Raw genomic sequence first — 16,774 nt, 5'->3', positions numbered from 1 at the left:
TAAATAACTGAGCCACATAAGGCTTCTTAATGTTGATTCTACCCCCAAAAATGAGAAGGTAGTTGCTGATTAAGCAGTGAAGGTGATTTGCTCATGCCTGGTGATCTTTCAGGAATCTACTTGGTTTGGATGTTTGTGGTTTGAGAGAGCAGACATGAACACTGATGTCAGCAGACTTCACATTTTGAAGACAGTTGTCCAGGAATAAACTTGTCAAGCCATAAGCATTTCATCCTGCCTGTGTGCACATTTTCTGTTTTTGCATATTTCATTGGAGCAGGGGAAGGGGTGGAGAGAGTAGGGAGGAAAGCAGAGAAAGACAAAAGGAAATTTCTTCAGAGAATCAAATAATCAGCTTCTTGCCCCATTATAACTCTTCTGGGCAAAAATCCTTCCTGTGTCCATTTAATCTTTTAAATGCTGGTATGTTCCTTTCATAGAAAATTCTGTCTCTGACTCAAGACTTGTCTGAGGATCAACAAGAGTAAAAGCTAGCAGTGAGGTATTATAACTTGAAATAAGACATAATTTAATAGATATGTTTAAAATATGACCAACAATACATGGCCAGATTTTACGCTTTAGACATTTCATGTTTCTGGAGATAAGATACTTGAATGCACAGAGCTTCATTTGTTGCTTTGCAAGGAACATTCAGAGTGTGGTATAATTAACTTGTTTCTAATGCTGTGGCTACATGAGAATAATAAGTTAAACTTTTACTCAGCAAAAACAGATCCAAAAGCTGTAATGGATAAGCAACATGGCTTGTGCAGTTAATGCTCATATGTTTATTGGGGATGGAGCAGGGGGTGTGTTAAGTGATAAGTATAAAACAACTTCTTTTGTTTAAGTGAATTAAAATTCTGTTTATGAGAGAGAGAGAGAAACTTCATCAAACAGACATTTACATGTAAGTGCACTGAAACAGGGATATGGACATAGTATATATTGATGGATAGTGCTCCCCAATGTGTTTTGAATATACTATAACATCCCTTGACAGTAAATAATCTATTTTGAAACTGGGGAGACTGGGGACCACAGTGAGTTGGCTAAGGAAAAGGTATTATAACAGTGGAATTGGAATTGAACAGTTGTTTGTCTGTGTCTTGAGTGTCTTTGGTGCACCTCTTAATGTAGCCTCATATAAAGCAAAAGGAACTCCATTAAACATCTAAAATTCAGGAAAAAACAGCAAGAAATATTAGATTTACTTGCATTAATGACACAGATAATTAAACATAGTATCATCTCCCATTAAAATGTCACGTAAAAACTTTTTTATGAAACAGAGAAACATGTCAAATTTCTTTCCTGTGTTTTACAATGTTAGTTTATGAAAGTCACGTGGTCTTTGAAAAATCAGTTTATGTGAAGAGATTAATATTGTTACTTTTTCTCCCTAGGAGTTAAGAGAGGACAATATCATATTAATTGAAACAAAGGCCATGCTAGAAGAACAGCTAACAATGGCAAGAGCTCGTGGTGACAAACTGCATGAATTAGAGAAGGAAAACTTGCAGTTGAAATCCAAACTTCATGATGTAGAGCTGGTATGTCCTCTCTTTTTCATTATGCTAATTTTTTCAACTTCTGTTTTTATGCTAGGTCACAGATTCATGTCGCAGAAACCGGTGGAGACAGCCAAATAAATCAACAGTGCTTTTAAAGAGGTCTTTAGTTTGAATTTTGTGTACATGAATTCTTGAAATATTGTAATGTTAGCAGTGTAAATATTGCCAATGCTACTTTGTGTGAGACTGATTAATTTAATTTTATGCAAGAAGGTATATCACAATTTTAAAATACAGATTGCCTTCATACATATTGATAATGGAGATGTTAAAATCTGTCAGTTAAGTAGAAATCTCTTAGATACAGGAAATGAAATCTACTGTGGTAAATAATCTTTCATGTTGGAAACAAAACCCCCAGCCATTACAGTGACTTTAAGAATTCTGTTACTGCTGTAAAAGACACAAAATTCCAAAATTTATTTCTGTGTAAATCAGAGACATGGCTTATTGCTTCATAGACAAGGAAATGTAAGAAGTGGCAGATTATTGTCTACAAACAAAAAGCAACATTATATATTTTTTTATAATCCCCCTAGAAATAATAAATACTCTTTCATCTCTTGTATTTTACTTAGCAGTCCTCCTTTTATCCCACTGTGTTTTGAATTCTTGTAGGTTTAACTGTATAGGGATTTAACTGTATAGGGTTCCCAACAGGGTCTATTGGAAACAAAGATGTTGAAGGTGCTGTGTGGAGTTATGTTTAATGGCTGATTCAGGGCATTGTAAATGTCATGTGATGCTCCAGCTTTCCAAAGTGGCTGGTGATTTTGAATGATGCTTTTCTGGGTGAATTGGTGAAATTTTGGGTAATGCTTTCTGAAAATTTTGGACCCTCTGAGGCACCACTTCAGGTCCCACAAATGCAAATGGCCAAAATAGTCACAAGAAGCAACAGTAGATTCATTCTCCAGATCTGTTTTCTGGATGTTTTAAAACCCAGATTATGAGGCAGATGGTACTTGCTGATCCATATGACTGGATCCAAATTTGCCGTGATGAGTTGAAGAAGCTTTATAGAATTCAAGGTTATATCTGCAGAGTTTCCAGTGTGTCATTGCATGATGCTACATGTTTTTGAAGAGCTTAGGTGTGGGGACAGCTTGAATCCAGCCTGCCTTACTAGCCCTGGTTTGTACTGGCCCAGTCATCACCCAGTATGTTCTCACTCAAGTAACCCTCCCTCCAAGTGTATTGTGGACCTGAGCTGACTCTAAACAGGGCCAGCTGGGTGTCCCTGTACTGTATTCTGCGGCCCACAACAAACATTAAATGCTGTACATGTATTTTAATATAAAAGTATACACTGTTTAAGGACATTCTTCTACCCTCAATGTGTGTTGTGCTTGTAGCAGTTCAACTGACAGAACAATTTTACGGATAAGCTGAATATGCATTTTCATTCATGCGTGTCTTGCACAGGACCGGGACACGGACAAGAAGAGAATTGAAGAGCTGCTGGAGGAGAACATGGTCTTGGAGATTGCACAGAAACAGAGCATGAACGAGTCTGCACATCTAGGCTGGGAACTAGAACAACTGTCTAAAAGCACAGATCTTGCAGATAGTGAGTACCAGCTGGGTAGCTGTTCTTGTGTTTGTGTTCTCTTTCAGAGTAGACAGGTTGGTTGTCTGAGACAGGAACAGAAGTTGAGTCCAACCTTGGACAACTTCCCTCATTCAGCCACTTGACTTTGAACTTAGTTTTTCAAAACTTCTAAAATGTATTCATTCTAGTTTCTTTCACTTTCTTTTGAAAGCATTAAAATGTTTTCCTTTTGTTTTGTTTGTCACTGAGAGCACGACTTTTAAGTAAAATGATAAAAATTTAAAAAAAGAAAGCTTTGTAAATGACAGCAGAAAAGTCACACTGAACACTGGATATTTCTAACTGAATGGCTGGGAGGAGTCTGTGATCTTTAGTATTCTGTAGTACAATTAGTACAGACAATTAGCTGGTCTTTAAGTCCCAGGAAGTAGTGTATGCTGAAGTCATTTATTTTTACTAGATACTGAAAAATGTATACAGTTAAAATAACTGGCCGATTTTTTTTTTAATGGTTGATTTGATTTCCGTAACTATCACAACATTCATTTCTGTCAAACATAACTTTCAAAATTTGCCTAACAGAGTGGTTTAAAAAAAATGAAAAAAGATGAGATTCCTTCACTGTACTGATGCTTAGCATTTCAGCACTAGGCCTTCAGAACCTCTCTGATTAACCAAAGAAAAAGAGAGTAAAAGGAACTGAGAACATCGGTAATCTTTTATATTCAGTAGGAAAAAAAAATAATGAAGGAAGCCTGATTTTGAAAAAACTAAGAACATTAAACTTTGAAACTTCACTATTTGAGTCTTCATTTGAACAAAACTCTCCAGGTGATGCTCCATAAAAGAGACAAATGGGATTTTACCATTCTCAGAAACTTGCCACTTCTAAAGTACTCAGTGTGCTGTATGTAATAGTCCTAAGTATTTAGCAGGAATGAATAATTTTCTGAGACTTAAAGACAATGTTAAAGTCAATTTCATATGAAATGTGGTTTTGAGGTGAAGGGTAGCAATTATTCCATGTGAAACAGAGGGTTGCTCTTATAATGATTCAGGTGCTGACAGAGAAATGAACAGAACAATGAGGCTTTGGTGCTGGGAGTTAAGGCTGAGAGGTAGTGAGACTTTTGATCTACAAACATTTAGAGTAAAATAACAAATAAAACTTGCATAAATTTTGTTAGTTCTGAGATTTCAACTTCAGACACTTTTCTATGATTAACATTCTGATGGATGTCCTGTGCCTGGATACCTGGTAGTAAAATATCCTCCCTGATCCAGCATATTCTTGATGAAGTGGCTGTGAAGATAAGCATTGGAACTCACTTTTGTAAGAATTTTTTCCATGACTAAATGTGATTCAATACCTAAGTTTTCACTAGCTTTTGGAAGTGCACCATCTTGCTGTCTTAGCAAACACTTCACAGTGGTTTACTTTCTGCCTCAATTTATTTCCTCTGATGGAAGTATGAGAGGGTATCAATGTATATTTTGCTACTAACGTTAAACATGCTACTAACATGGCTAAAGCAACTTTAAGAAGAGTTAGGAAAATAAGTAACTTTTAAGATGGTTATCTGTTCAGTTACTTGCCTATTTATTAAAGATCTTAACTGTTATCTGTGAAAATGAGTTCTGTTTTTAACAAAGTGTTGACATAGCAGTCAAGCTGAAATGATACAGATCTGACTGCAATTATCTTCATACAAGTGAATCTTAATGACCTAGGAAGGGAGATGTTTGTGAATTGGTTAGTGCCACCTTCTGATTCTCATGTTTCAACAGCCAGAAAGTCCTTTGTGTTTGAGTTGAATGAATGTGCTTCCAGTCGCATACTGAAGCTAGAGAAGGATAATCAGAGTTTGCAGAACACAATCCAAGAGCTGAGAGATGCCTCCTTGACCTCGAGAGAGAGCAGCCTAAAGTTTGTGGAACTGGAAAAGGAAAATCAACAGCTTAGCAAAAAGGTAATCTGTTCACAGGAACAAAGAGAGCTCTTCGGGTTTTAAACACAGTGCACACAGGGCTGTATGGCATTCCTGAATGATGAGGGATTGCAGGGAATTCACCCGTGTTCCCCAGCAGACTGGGTGTGATTTTTGGCCCATCTATTTAACTGCATTCTAATATTGGTGTATTCTATTGCCTTCTACTTCACTGCCTACTTACGTGCATCATTGGAGGCAAGTGACTGTTCCTGTTTAATAAAAGCTGTCTTTCAGTGCTCATTTGCCCCTGTCAGATTGTACTGTTGTTGTGCCCCTTTTTGTCATTTTATGGCAGTCACTACTAGGCAAGGAAGCCATGGCCACATTGAACTATTTTGTTTGTTTGAAAGTTTTAATATTATTTCCACGTAAGTGAAATAAATCACGCAGGTGAATTCAGGTTAGTATATTTTTAAATAAGCCTTTTTTGCTGTCCATAGTCCTGGATCAGGTCTTTGTCTTTGTCTTGTCCTTTTAGCTACTAGAAGTTCTCTAGTGTCTCCCTCTCTGCAAAGATGTGGGTTCTTTTAATCTTTATAACAAATATGAAGGTCACTGCTTTTTAAACTTATTTTTTTTTATATCTATCTATCTATCTATCTATCTGTGTTTTACACTCTATTTAATTAACTGTGATTACATGTAGCTCAAATGTCAGCTCAGTGCTTATCCTTGGGAAACACAGTGCTCAGTTCACCTCCAACCACTAGCTTTATTTTTGTCTGAGTAGTAACTTACATCCTGAACTCTGATTAATTGAGCCAAAGTGTCGGTGGGGAAAGAGGATGCTTGCTAGTCTGAGTATAAAAAATGTCCATGTCATTTTTTCCCACATTCCTACCTTTGTTAAATTATCCAGAACATAAGGCTCATTTGTCATTTTCTCATTACTGCTGTAACCTGTGTGTGTGAGACATTGATACAAAGATTTCAGTCCTCTCTGGCCTGCCTATGGGCTAACTGAATGCTTTAAAGGACAAGGGGCGAAAGAATCTGGATATGAAATGCTGGTCATGGATTACCAGATTGTAACTAGCAGAGTGCCAGTTTCTCTGCCAAGGAGAACAGGTATCCATCACAGGATCATTCCATCTTCTGGAGAGATTCTTTTGCCAAGTTGAAAGACCAGTTCTGCTGCTTGGCTTTCTTCTGTGAACAAGAACTGCAAAAATTCAGTTCACTGTACTTCTCCTTCCACACTCCTATTTATGACCTGTTGTGTATGAGTAATTCACTCCAGCTCTAATTTACATGCTTAAAAATTGAGATCAAGGCATATAAAGCACTCAGCAGATACCTGTGGTGTACAGCAATTTAAGTCACTTGAATAACTGTGGTCAACCTTTGGCTTTGCCCCAGGCACATTCCTGTGGGCACCTCTTGTTATGGCACTGTATTGGTGCCAACAGTTGTGATTCCAGAATTAGTCTGATGTTTTTGATGATGATGAATGTGTTGACGTGGTGGGGTCACCTACAGGTCTGGTAGTTAAATAAGGCAAAAACCAGTAGTGGGGAATGCCTGTGTGGTGAAAGGGGAGCACTGTATTTATCAGACCAATGAGGAAAAAAATGGCAGGTAAAAAATACTACTATTAAGAACAATTGAAATGCGTGAACTCTTCACCAAAGAAACACAGAACATGATGGGAGCTGTTGACTGAGTACCACAGGCCAGTCAAGTTGTTGATGGACTTCACCTCCCATTCAGGGAGATCTGGTAAAAAAAAAGTAGTAGACGGTATGTCTCTGTGTGAGACACAGTTGTCTCTCAGTGTACAGAGACCTGATACATCATATGTAAAATAATCTTGATTTGAGATGTTTGTATTTTTTTTTAATCTTCTTTTTCTCTAACGTGTTTTTGTATTTCTCTCACACATGTATCCCCTTAATTAGAGGGTATGCATGTCCACAGGGAGGTGTGCTAGTGGAGAGAGAGGATGATAATAGGGGAAGTCTGTCTGATTCACTGCAGAATGGTTACTACCGTAGGCAGAGGAGAAGGCAACAGTTCTTAAGGACTGTTAAAGACAAGCACATATAAAGTCACAGGACAAGAGATAAATGTTTTTCTCAAATGTTTTGTGCCTGTAGGATTTTTTTGTAACTTTCCTGAGATACCCATAGTAAAATCTTGCCTTCCTAAAGTTGTTTAACTAGAGTCAGATTTCTTCCACTGTCTGAGACTTTCAAAAATTGTTGTTCGAGTATGCTTGGCTATCTACTGATCTAGTGCTTGGAAGGAATATGTAGCCAGAAAAGGATTATTCAGATAGTACAAGAGGAGATGATATGAAGGAAAAGTCACGTACATCTTTTTTTTTCCTTTCTTGCAAGGTTTTCAGAGGAGTTAATAATAGAAAACCCTCCTTTCAGGCACAGTCAAGTAGTAGCAGTCCAAGTACTTATCTGTTTTCTCTGCATTCCTGACTTCGTGGACTGAAACAAGCTGTAAACAGTAGTTTCTTACTTGCCTCCAGTTTTCTGGGAGGTGCTAATGAAGACCAGCTATTGCTGAGTTACTGAGTTTGTTCCAGCTTTCTCTGAACAGCTCCTTTGAGACCAATGAACCTTAACATGGTTACATTTCTAACTGTTAAGCCCTTCTTATCTCCAATCTGGGCAGCCCCTGCTTGTTTAAACACTTCCTGTAATGAGGCACATGTTGACATAGGCAGAGCCCAGCCTCCAGCTATTTCCCACTTGTAAGAATTATTGTTAATACCTTTTTCATTGACATTTTCCACTGTTGGCAAAGTTCATAATACCAACACAAAAAAAAAAAGAGCTGATACTTGTGCAGAACTGTAGGTGCTCATAGTACTTAACAAGCATAAAAAGGAATACTTCCCAACTTGGGGAGCCTAGCTCTCTGAACTTCTTGCTTCTAAATACTGAAGAGCTACTGCTTTTCAGTGCTTAGCGCATTATGAGTACAACTTTCAGAAGGAGGGAGTAAGAAGACGTTCATTGTAGGACTGGACCTTATTCACAAATCTTTCAAATCCAGTTTTGTCACCTGCTGGGGAAAACAGAGGGCCAACAGAGCACAGGGAGAGGAAAGGTAAACTTGGAAACTCCAGTGCTTTTCCTCTGTTCCTGACTTTTTTTTTTTTTTTTTTTAGTTCTATTGCTCACTGAATTGTCTTAATAACTTTCTCCACATTCACTGGTAGATTAAGGCCATCTGTGATGGAGAGACTAGGAGGAGGCAAGTCCCTCAGAAAGGTGAGCATCAGACTCTTAATCACTGACAACAGGAGCACAACAGGGCCTTCAGGCAGGCAGGTGAAGCATTTCTTACTGCTGTACTTTATATGCTCTCATCTTAAGGCATGAAGGAGATTCTTGGCACTGTGAGAAAAACAAAACAGTCCATTTCCTCCTCTGAGACTGGCAAGCTGCAGAAGGGAAGGATTACATCTTTCAGCCATAGACCCCATCTCATTCCTCTCTGGTCTTCAAAATAACTTAAAGTACAAACAGTCATTGTGTCAAGCTGTGGCTGATGCGTTTTGGTGTGTTCTCCACGCAGATTGAGAAGCTGCAAAATCAAATTGAAAAAGAGAAGCAAAGTAATCAAGATCTGGAGACCTTGAGCGAGGAGCTGATAAAAGATAAAGAACAGCTACAAGTCATCATGGAGACTCTAAAAGCTGACAAAGACAGACAGGTGCAAACTTCACAAATGTAATAGAAAAGTGTATGCTCAGTAGTGGTAATTTAGTGATGTCATTTAGAGCATCTAGTTCTCAGGGAGATAGGGCAATTTGAGAGCTATTAAGTGCAGGTTGAACTTGTTCAAAGGTAGGTAGGTAAAAGGCTTCTTCAAGCAAAAAAGCCCAGCATGCTTTGCTAGCTACTGCCTCTATTACCGTAGGGGGATCTTCAAGCTGTTGTAAGGACAGACCTTCCCTCTTTGGGGAAAAAAGCCCTGGATCTTAACTAAATGGGATACCAACTGGTTTTAGGATGTGCAAATAAAACCCCATCTTATTGCGGAAGATTGGTTTTCTGCCAGCTGTATGTCCTGATTGGTTTAGTTGGGCTTTTTTAAGCCACCCAACCTTTTTTGCTCTATTTTAAACAGATGCTGAGAAAGCATTTATGTCTTCTGGATTGATATTTTAAATGCCCTTCAGCTTTTACTACTGTGCTGCAGTTCATGTGCAATGCCTTGAAACTATCCTGTTATAGGTTTGTGCAAGGTATCATCTGTATTAATTTGACTAGTGAAGAAAATAGAGACACAGAGCATTTGAGACTGGTCTGTATATTTTCAACCTGTATTAAAATTTACTCCCAAGTTTGGTGGGGTGAAGATTAAATAACAAAATGTCTTATTTGTGTAGTGCTTTTCATCTTGAAGGATTCTTACCCAGACTTCTACCTGGGAAACTGCACTTTACCACCAGAGTCCTACATTTCAGTTAGAACACATACAGACTCTTAGTGGTACGAATTTATGAATGCCTCACAGGTAGGGCAGGAAATAAAACCAGAAGTATCCTCAATCATCAGAAAAGGGCAGATTCTGATTTTTTTCAGGTCTAAGTCCTTTTTGATTTTTGTGGATGTTGTCTAGATAAGAATCAAATGTAAATTGCAGTCTAAATCACAATTGCTTCAGCTGAAATTTGACCTGTGGAGTAAGTAAACGTACTGTTCTTACAGAAAGTGTGTCCTTAATGAGATCTATAACTGCTATAAATTTTCAAAAGTTTTGGGGTTTCTGATGCCTTATCAGAGATAATTTGTGTCTTCAGATCCCAAAGAGGAATGTAAACCTAGACAGAAAGATATTCTTTATTAGGAATGATTCCTAACCAAGTATCTTCTCCATGGTGTTCTCTGAAGATCCCTTCTACTTTCTCCTTCTGCCTCGACCTTCTTAGCTGGTAGCAGGAATATAGCACTATTTTTAATTCTTTAGAATCATGGGTTACCAGAGATACCAATTTTTTTCATTAATTTGGGTTGTTGGTTTTAATCAGGGAAAACTGTTGAGAAATTTGTCTTGGATTAAATGGACGTGGTTTTGTTAACAATCATCTGTTTGCTTCAGGACTAAATTATACTGCACTTCGTAAGGTAGGTGAGTAACATTTGCATGACTTTTTTATTGTTTATGTAGATAAAGGACCTTAAACAAGAAAATGATCACCTTAATCAAGTGGTCTTATCCCTGAGGCAAAGATCTCAAGTGAGCAGTGAGGCAAGAGTAAAAGACATTGAAAAAGAGAACAAGATCCTTCATGAAACAGTTACAGAGACTAGTAGTAAACTGAGCAAGCTGGAGTTTGAGAAGAAACAATTGCAAAAGGATTTTGACCAGGTTAAAGAAAAAGTGGAAAGAGTGGAAGAAATGGAAAAAGAGCTCCATCGGCTGGAGAGGGAGAATGAACAGCTCACAAAGAAGGCAGCAGCGATGAAAATAGTGACAGAAAAAGTGGAAGTTCTGGAGCAGGAGAATGGGGATCTGGAAGTGGAAAACAGGAAGCTAAGAAAATCCCTGGACACATTACAGAATATTTCCATCCGTCTTGGGGACCTGGAAAGGGACAACAAACAATTGGATGAAGAAAATCTGGAGCTTAGGAGAGTAGTGGAGACCATGAGATTTACCAGCAGTAAAATGGCACAAATAGAAGCAGAAAATAAAGATTTGGAGAGGGAGAAAGAGGACTTAAGAAGGAATGTGGAAATGTTAAAAGCAATGAGCAAGAAATCAGAGAGGCTGGAGCTAAGCTATCAGAGTGTCAACTCTGAAAACCAGAGACTTCAGCAAATCGTGGAGAACAGCAGCAAAAAGATCCAGGAGTTAGAAAAAGAAGTACAGGGAATGGAGAGTGAAAATCAGGTCCTCCAGAGGAACCTTGAGGAGCTAAAGATTTCTGCCAAACAGTTAGAGAGGTTAGAAAATGAGAACAAAGCCCTAGAACAAGAAATGTCTCAGCTTGAGAAAGACAAAAAAATGCTAGAGAAAGAAACAAAAAGGCTTTGGCAGCAGGTGGAGCTGAAAGATGCTATTTTGGATGATAGTACAGTAAAGTTAGCAGTTGCTGAGAAAGAAAACAAGACGTTAGAAAAGGAAATTGCTCGATTCAGAGATTCATCTAATAAGCTGAAAGAATTTGAAAAGGACAATAAAGATCTCATAAAGCAAGTTACAATTGATAAAAGAACACTAGCTACATTGAGAGAGGTAAGCAAAATAGTACTACTGGTTTCAATATGATGCTACTTTTTATTTCAGCTCTGTGAAGTACCAAAAGGAGACATCTGTTCCATGTCTATTTAATACATGAGCCAGGAGATCTTCACAGCCTTAACAGTCATCACTTGGTAGTGTTGCCTTGGAAAGTGGAACCTGCTAAAAACTGCAATGTACCACTTTGTGTCCACAAAAATAATGTCTCCAAATGACATCTTTTTTCATGCAGAATAGGGATTTAACATAGCTCCCGCGTGGTAATTGTAAACAAAGATTTTGATACTTTCACTAACCCTGTGACCACAAAATTGTTTGCTAACATGAGAGCTCCAGCAGGGGAGATTGACTCTTAAGCCTAGAAATTAGAGCACTTGTTGAGGATACATTAACATCGCTCTTCTAAAACGGACTTAGCTAAAACAAGAACCATCCCAGATGACCAACCTAACCCTTTCAATAACAGCTGCACCAAGATTTTGCTTTACAACTACCTACAGCGTTTTTCCCCAAAAGCTTCCCTGCAGAGTGAGAGCATGCTAAGCAGCTCTGTTGTTAAGCAACAGCAATCTCTTCCAGCACTCCTCTCCATTGCAGAATGCAGTAATCGCACTTTTCCTAATAGTGATCTTTTAAAAATACACAATTAGCATTAGGACATTAGCAAACTAATGATGTGTGTGCCAGAACCTGACACTCTTACAAATGGCCTATGAGATGATTCAGGTTATTGCAACTTGCTCTCATTGCCTGCCCCAGCTGCTGTTGTCCTGCCGGAAACAGGATTTCCTGTGAAAGAGCATTCAAAGGAAAATGCTCAGTGCTGCAGTAGCTCAGTGAAATAAGTAAGTTCAGCAAGACTAACGCAGTAAGCAATTACTTACTTGAAGATTTAGTTTTATTTTAGTTTTTGAAGCATTAGTGTAATTTTGAGGAGGAAAAATACCAGAAATATTTGAAACAGTCCCAAGTTATGCTTCTATCCAACTTTCCTTGAAAATAAATAAAATAATAGCATTTCTGAAAAGGCTTCTTTTTAATCTTTCCCTTCTCAGACTTTTGCAAATTTCCAGTGGTGCAGACCCATACAGAAGCGCATCTTCTTTTCCTTAGTTACTTTATATAGATTCTACAGAAGGGAGTTCATGGATGTTGAAGGGACCTGATAAAGACCACGGGCTGGCACTGGCCTTACCCTTACCTTTTTTTTTCTTGCCGTGTGAATGAATATGTGGCTAAATTTGTGATATCTGAGGACTATTGCATACCTACAGTTTATGTTTAACAAAGTATTTTTTTAAAATTTTGTTCCTCCTTCTGTTGGATATTGAGGATAATATTTTTTCTTACTTGAAGTGCTTCAGTAACTTTGTTGTTCTTTCTTCGTGCCTTGTTTAAGACAACTTTTGAGCAGAAACATGAGCAATGTAGTTCTCTGTGGTACATTTGCATTTCAGAGACTTTTGAATGGTAGGAATCTTTGAACTTGGCTATGCACCAAAAATGGTTTGTCCTTTTTAAACATGCAGGCTGGTATTATGTTTTCTCAGGCCATTTCCACACAGACCACTTCACGGGCATAACAGCAAAGCATTTTCCCAATATACCTTCTGGTACAACTCCATCAAATCCCCTCCTTGTATGACTTCCTTGTCTGGTTCTGCTTAAGTTTCTTCCAAATAAACCTAAATGAAACCTGAATGGGCCAGTAGATGCCAGAATAAGTGACCAAGCTCTCCAGTCTCCAGAGCTGTACTGTCTTTTACACGGCAACATAATTATGCTTTTTTAATTTTGGCAGTATTTTACTATATGTCAGAAACTCAGAGTCAATAGTGAAAATGCACTATTACCAAGTCCCCTGGTAATAACTTCTTAACCGTATTATCTCAGGAAACTTTCATACTGGAGTCCTGTCACTCCTCTGTGTGTGTGCCAGTGTTGGCTGGGCTTTTTAGGAGGGCTTTTTGTCCTAGCTGAGAGGTGGGAACTCCCTCTGCTGGTGTCCGCTGACCTGCACATATCCCTTCTGTGGCACAAGGGGAGGATGTCTCCTGGCCTGCACACATTCCCTCTTTTGGTGGGTGGGCAGGATGCCAGTGTTGGCAGAAGCAGTTCAGTACACTGAGCGAGACAAAGGCCAAAAGAAGCATTCTTCAGATTTATTCCAAGTAAACTATAAATAAAAGCAATCAGTTTAATTTTGCATTCAGCTGTCACTGACAAAGAATTTTAGCTGACCTTCTTGGAAGTAGGATTTTATCCAATTACTTTTTCAGTACTTTTTCAAAAAATCTATAGTGCTGGAGAATTATCACCACCCTTTGCACAGTAACTAATCATATTAGTGCTGTTACAGGATTTGGTTCTGGAGAAGCTGAAGAGTCAACAGTTGTCTAGTGAGCTGGACAAACTGAGCCAGGAACTGGAGAAGATAGGATTGAACAAAGAGCTGCTGCTACAGGATGACAACGGCAATGATGACACGTAAGGAAACTGAGTTCTCTTAGTCATTCTTTTGACTCTGCAGGCTTTTCCTCAGCCTAACTCAAGCCCTTTGCCTTTCTTTTTGGTTCTCATCTGTCTCACTCCAATTACCCTTACCAATTTTGGACATAAAGCATATGGGTTTTTTGCAAGCTTGGCAGTATACTGCAAGTTTTGCAAAACTTTTTCTTGGATGCCATTTTCTCTCTCCACACCAGCCAGTGTTACTACAGTCCCCTCTACTCTCCAGTAGAGTAGCTGGGTAGCTATTTCAGTGTGTATTCCTCCTCATATTCTCTTTACAAGTAAGAATAGTGTCTATTAAACAGTGTCTGTCATTACTCCATGTAAGTGGTGATCCAACCACCTGTTAATATAAACATAGATTTTGGCGAAGAAATTCCTGATTGCAAGGAATTCCTTTGCAAGTCCTATGGTAATGAACAAAGAAATCCCAACAATCCATGTGCGTATAGGCCTCGTGGTAAGACCTGATTAGAGAAACATACCCATCTCATAGGAGACTTTAGAGTCTACTGCAGATTTTTCTCCTTGTCAAGAATGTGCAAAAGAGCCTTGAGAAGAAACTTATGTAGTGTAATTAGGGGAAAAAGAGAAAATCTTATTTTAAGTTACATACCTCTTAGATATTTCTGTAGAACCATGCTGGTGTCACCTCTATTAAAATTGATTGGATTTTCCAAGAGCAGGTTCCCCAGCTATAATATATCAGTAGCGGTCTGCAGCAGTAGAGGAAAGCATTTTCCTGAAGAAGCAAATACAGATAATGTAACATGGTGAGATTTGGAATGGGCAAAGGTGAAGTCTCCTGTGTAGATGGTGGCTCATATCCTAGGGGCAGACATTGGAAAGCTATGCTCATGTCTTTCAGAAAATACAAGATTCTGGAGAGCAAAACAGAATCGGCACTAAAAACAACACTAGCTGTGAAAGAGGAAAAGATTGCAATGCTGGAGGCTCAAGTGAAAGACTCCCTGAACTTGAACCAACAGTTACAGAATGATCTAAATATGGTAAGAGGTTAACTGAATTTTAATTGTTCATGATGTGGTTCTGCACATTCACATGCTTTTTTTTTATACTCAGCAAAACCAAGTTATGTCTACACTTCCCCCCCCCCCCCATACCTGCACTTCCCAAAAACCTTTTTTGACTGGACTGCTTTCTCTTGTACCTTTCTATATAATGGCACCAATTTCAGAAAAATTATTGGGCTGGGGGCGTGACAGTTTTTTTTACATAACTACCATTTGCAGATCTCTGTTTTCCCATGTTTTTTTCATTGCCATGGTCTTGTTTTTCTGCCTTGTTTAATGAAAGCATAGGCTAAGGAAGACTGCAGTTGAAACATCTCACCTAAGCACAGTCTTATTGTTAGGTGACTGAGCTTAAGTCCAAGGGCACCTGACTGGAGGCCAAGAGACATGGATTCCTCCACCTGTCTGTGTCTCAGTTTCCCCATCTGTGAAGTGAGGGTAATGGTTGTTGAATCCCTTAAAGTCCCTACAGTCCAAGAGAGGAACTGCATATTCCATCATTATTAATGTAAAATCCCACTGTTATATCAGTGTTGAAGGTTGTTGCTTGTTGCCTTTGCAGGTGAAGAAGGACTTTGATGCACTTAAGCAGACTCAACAGGATGGGCAGTATGCTCAGAAGTCACTGAGGTATTCTGCAGAGAAACTCATTCCCAACCACCAAATGAATGAGAAATTGGAAACGGGACACAGAGAGGCTACCATGGAGCTGCTGAAACTGAAGGACAGGGCAATTGAACTGGAAAGGAATGTAAGCCTTCTCCTATTTCCTGTTATCCCTCAGTCTACCCTTGTGATCATGAGTGGGTTGCTGGGAGCTGGATTTTTGAGCTTGTAGGAATCTGGTGGGTTTTGTGGAGCACATGAGTCTACCAAATTCCTTGGGTATCTCTTAGGACTGCATGGGACTATAATGCTATATATACATCTTGTATAACATCATTGCAGGGATTAATCCTGTGTATAACATCTGTCCTACCTTCATTCAATGCTGGGAAGAGTTTGCTTTTGCACATTTGCTGCAGAACGATCATCACTAATTGGTTCTCATCTTTGATAGGACTCCAAATGATCAGGACAGCTGTTTCATTTGTTCCTGTCACAGCTTCAATGCCATCTCTCTTTCAGAATGCAGCCCTGCATGCTGAGAAGCAGCTGCTTAAAGAACAGCTGAAGCATTTAGAAACACAGAATGTCTCCTTCAACAATCAGATCCTGACACTACAGAAGCAAAACGTCTTCCTTCAGGAGCACAACACTGCGCTGCAGACACAGACGGCCAAACTCCAGGTCAGGACAACCTTGCGCCTCTGTGCCAGGAGACTGGAGTTGATTATAGTAGTGTGGAGAAGATGACAGCTAATAAGAAAATGTTTGTATTGGTAGGCTGATGTAGTGATGTAAAGATGAGGCCCATAAGGTGGAGCTTAGCTTGAGGTCTGAATTTCTCCAAGCTAGGATGGAAATCGACTCTGTAGCTAATGTCTGGTAGCCTTTGTTAAGAAGGTAGTTATTTAGAGATAAGTTTTTAAAATCAATACAGCAAAATCCAGATGTGTTGTTCCAGAAGCTGCATTTCTGGAATAAAAGATCTTTGCTCTTTTTTTCTGTTAATGCTGTGCCTGTGAAAGAGCTTGGAAGAAATGGGAAGACGACAAAAGTCAGCTCCCAAGAGGTGTTGTAGCAATGAGTTCCAATCACAATTTTCATACTTCCAGACAGAATGTCAAAGTTGCCAGTGGAAAAAAGATACTCTTAAACATTACTTGAATTTTGCAAAAATAAGCTTAGCTTCAGAAAGAGAACAGTTTTAAAGGACAATATTGGGTTAGCTCTAATTTTTTTTTTATGTGAATTTCCCTTTTTAAGCTTTTCCTCTTGCATGTTCACAGATTT

The 16,774-nt window shown here is 38.8% G+C and overlaps 1 protein-coding gene across 6 annotated transcripts in view; it reads left to right on the top strand.

Moving 5' to 3' along the window:
• Positions 1 to 16,774, top strand: part of CCDC88C (coiled-coil domain containing 88C) — a 101,159-nt gene that overhangs the window by 62,862 nt on the left and 21,523 nt on the right. For all 6 annotated transcript variants that reach the window (XM_052782991.1, XM_052782990.1, XM_052782989.1 and 3 more), the window contains 9 exons: positions 1,410 to 1,556; positions 3,003 to 3,147; positions 4,918 to 5,099; positions 8,658 to 8,795; positions 10,257 to 11,327; positions 13,693 to 13,820; positions 14,713 to 14,854; positions 15,441 to 15,629; positions 16,007 to 16,168. In XM_052782991.1, the coding sequence (XP_052638951.1) occupies positions 1,410 to 1,556; positions 3,003 to 3,147; positions 4,918 to 5,099; positions 8,658 to 8,795; positions 10,257 to 11,327; positions 13,693 to 13,820; positions 14,713 to 14,854; positions 15,441 to 15,629; positions 16,007 to 16,168 (2,304 nt within the window). The remainder of the gene's footprint in view (positions 1 to 1,409; positions 1,557 to 3,002; positions 3,148 to 4,917; positions 5,100 to 8,657; positions 8,796 to 10,256; positions 11,328 to 13,692; positions 13,821 to 14,712; positions 14,855 to 15,440; positions 15,630 to 16,006; positions 16,169 to 16,774) is intronic.

This window comes from Harpia harpyja, chromosome 3 (assembly GCF_026419915.1).
Source record: "Harpia harpyja isolate bHarHar1 chromosome 3, bHarHar1 primary haplotype, whole genome shotgun sequence".
NCBI classification, from domain to species: Eukaryota; Metazoa; Chordata; class Aves; order Accipitriformes; family Accipitridae; genus Harpia; species Harpia harpyja.
Note: the sequence above shows the minus strand (reverse complement) of the source record. Positions and strands in the feature narration are given on the sequence as shown.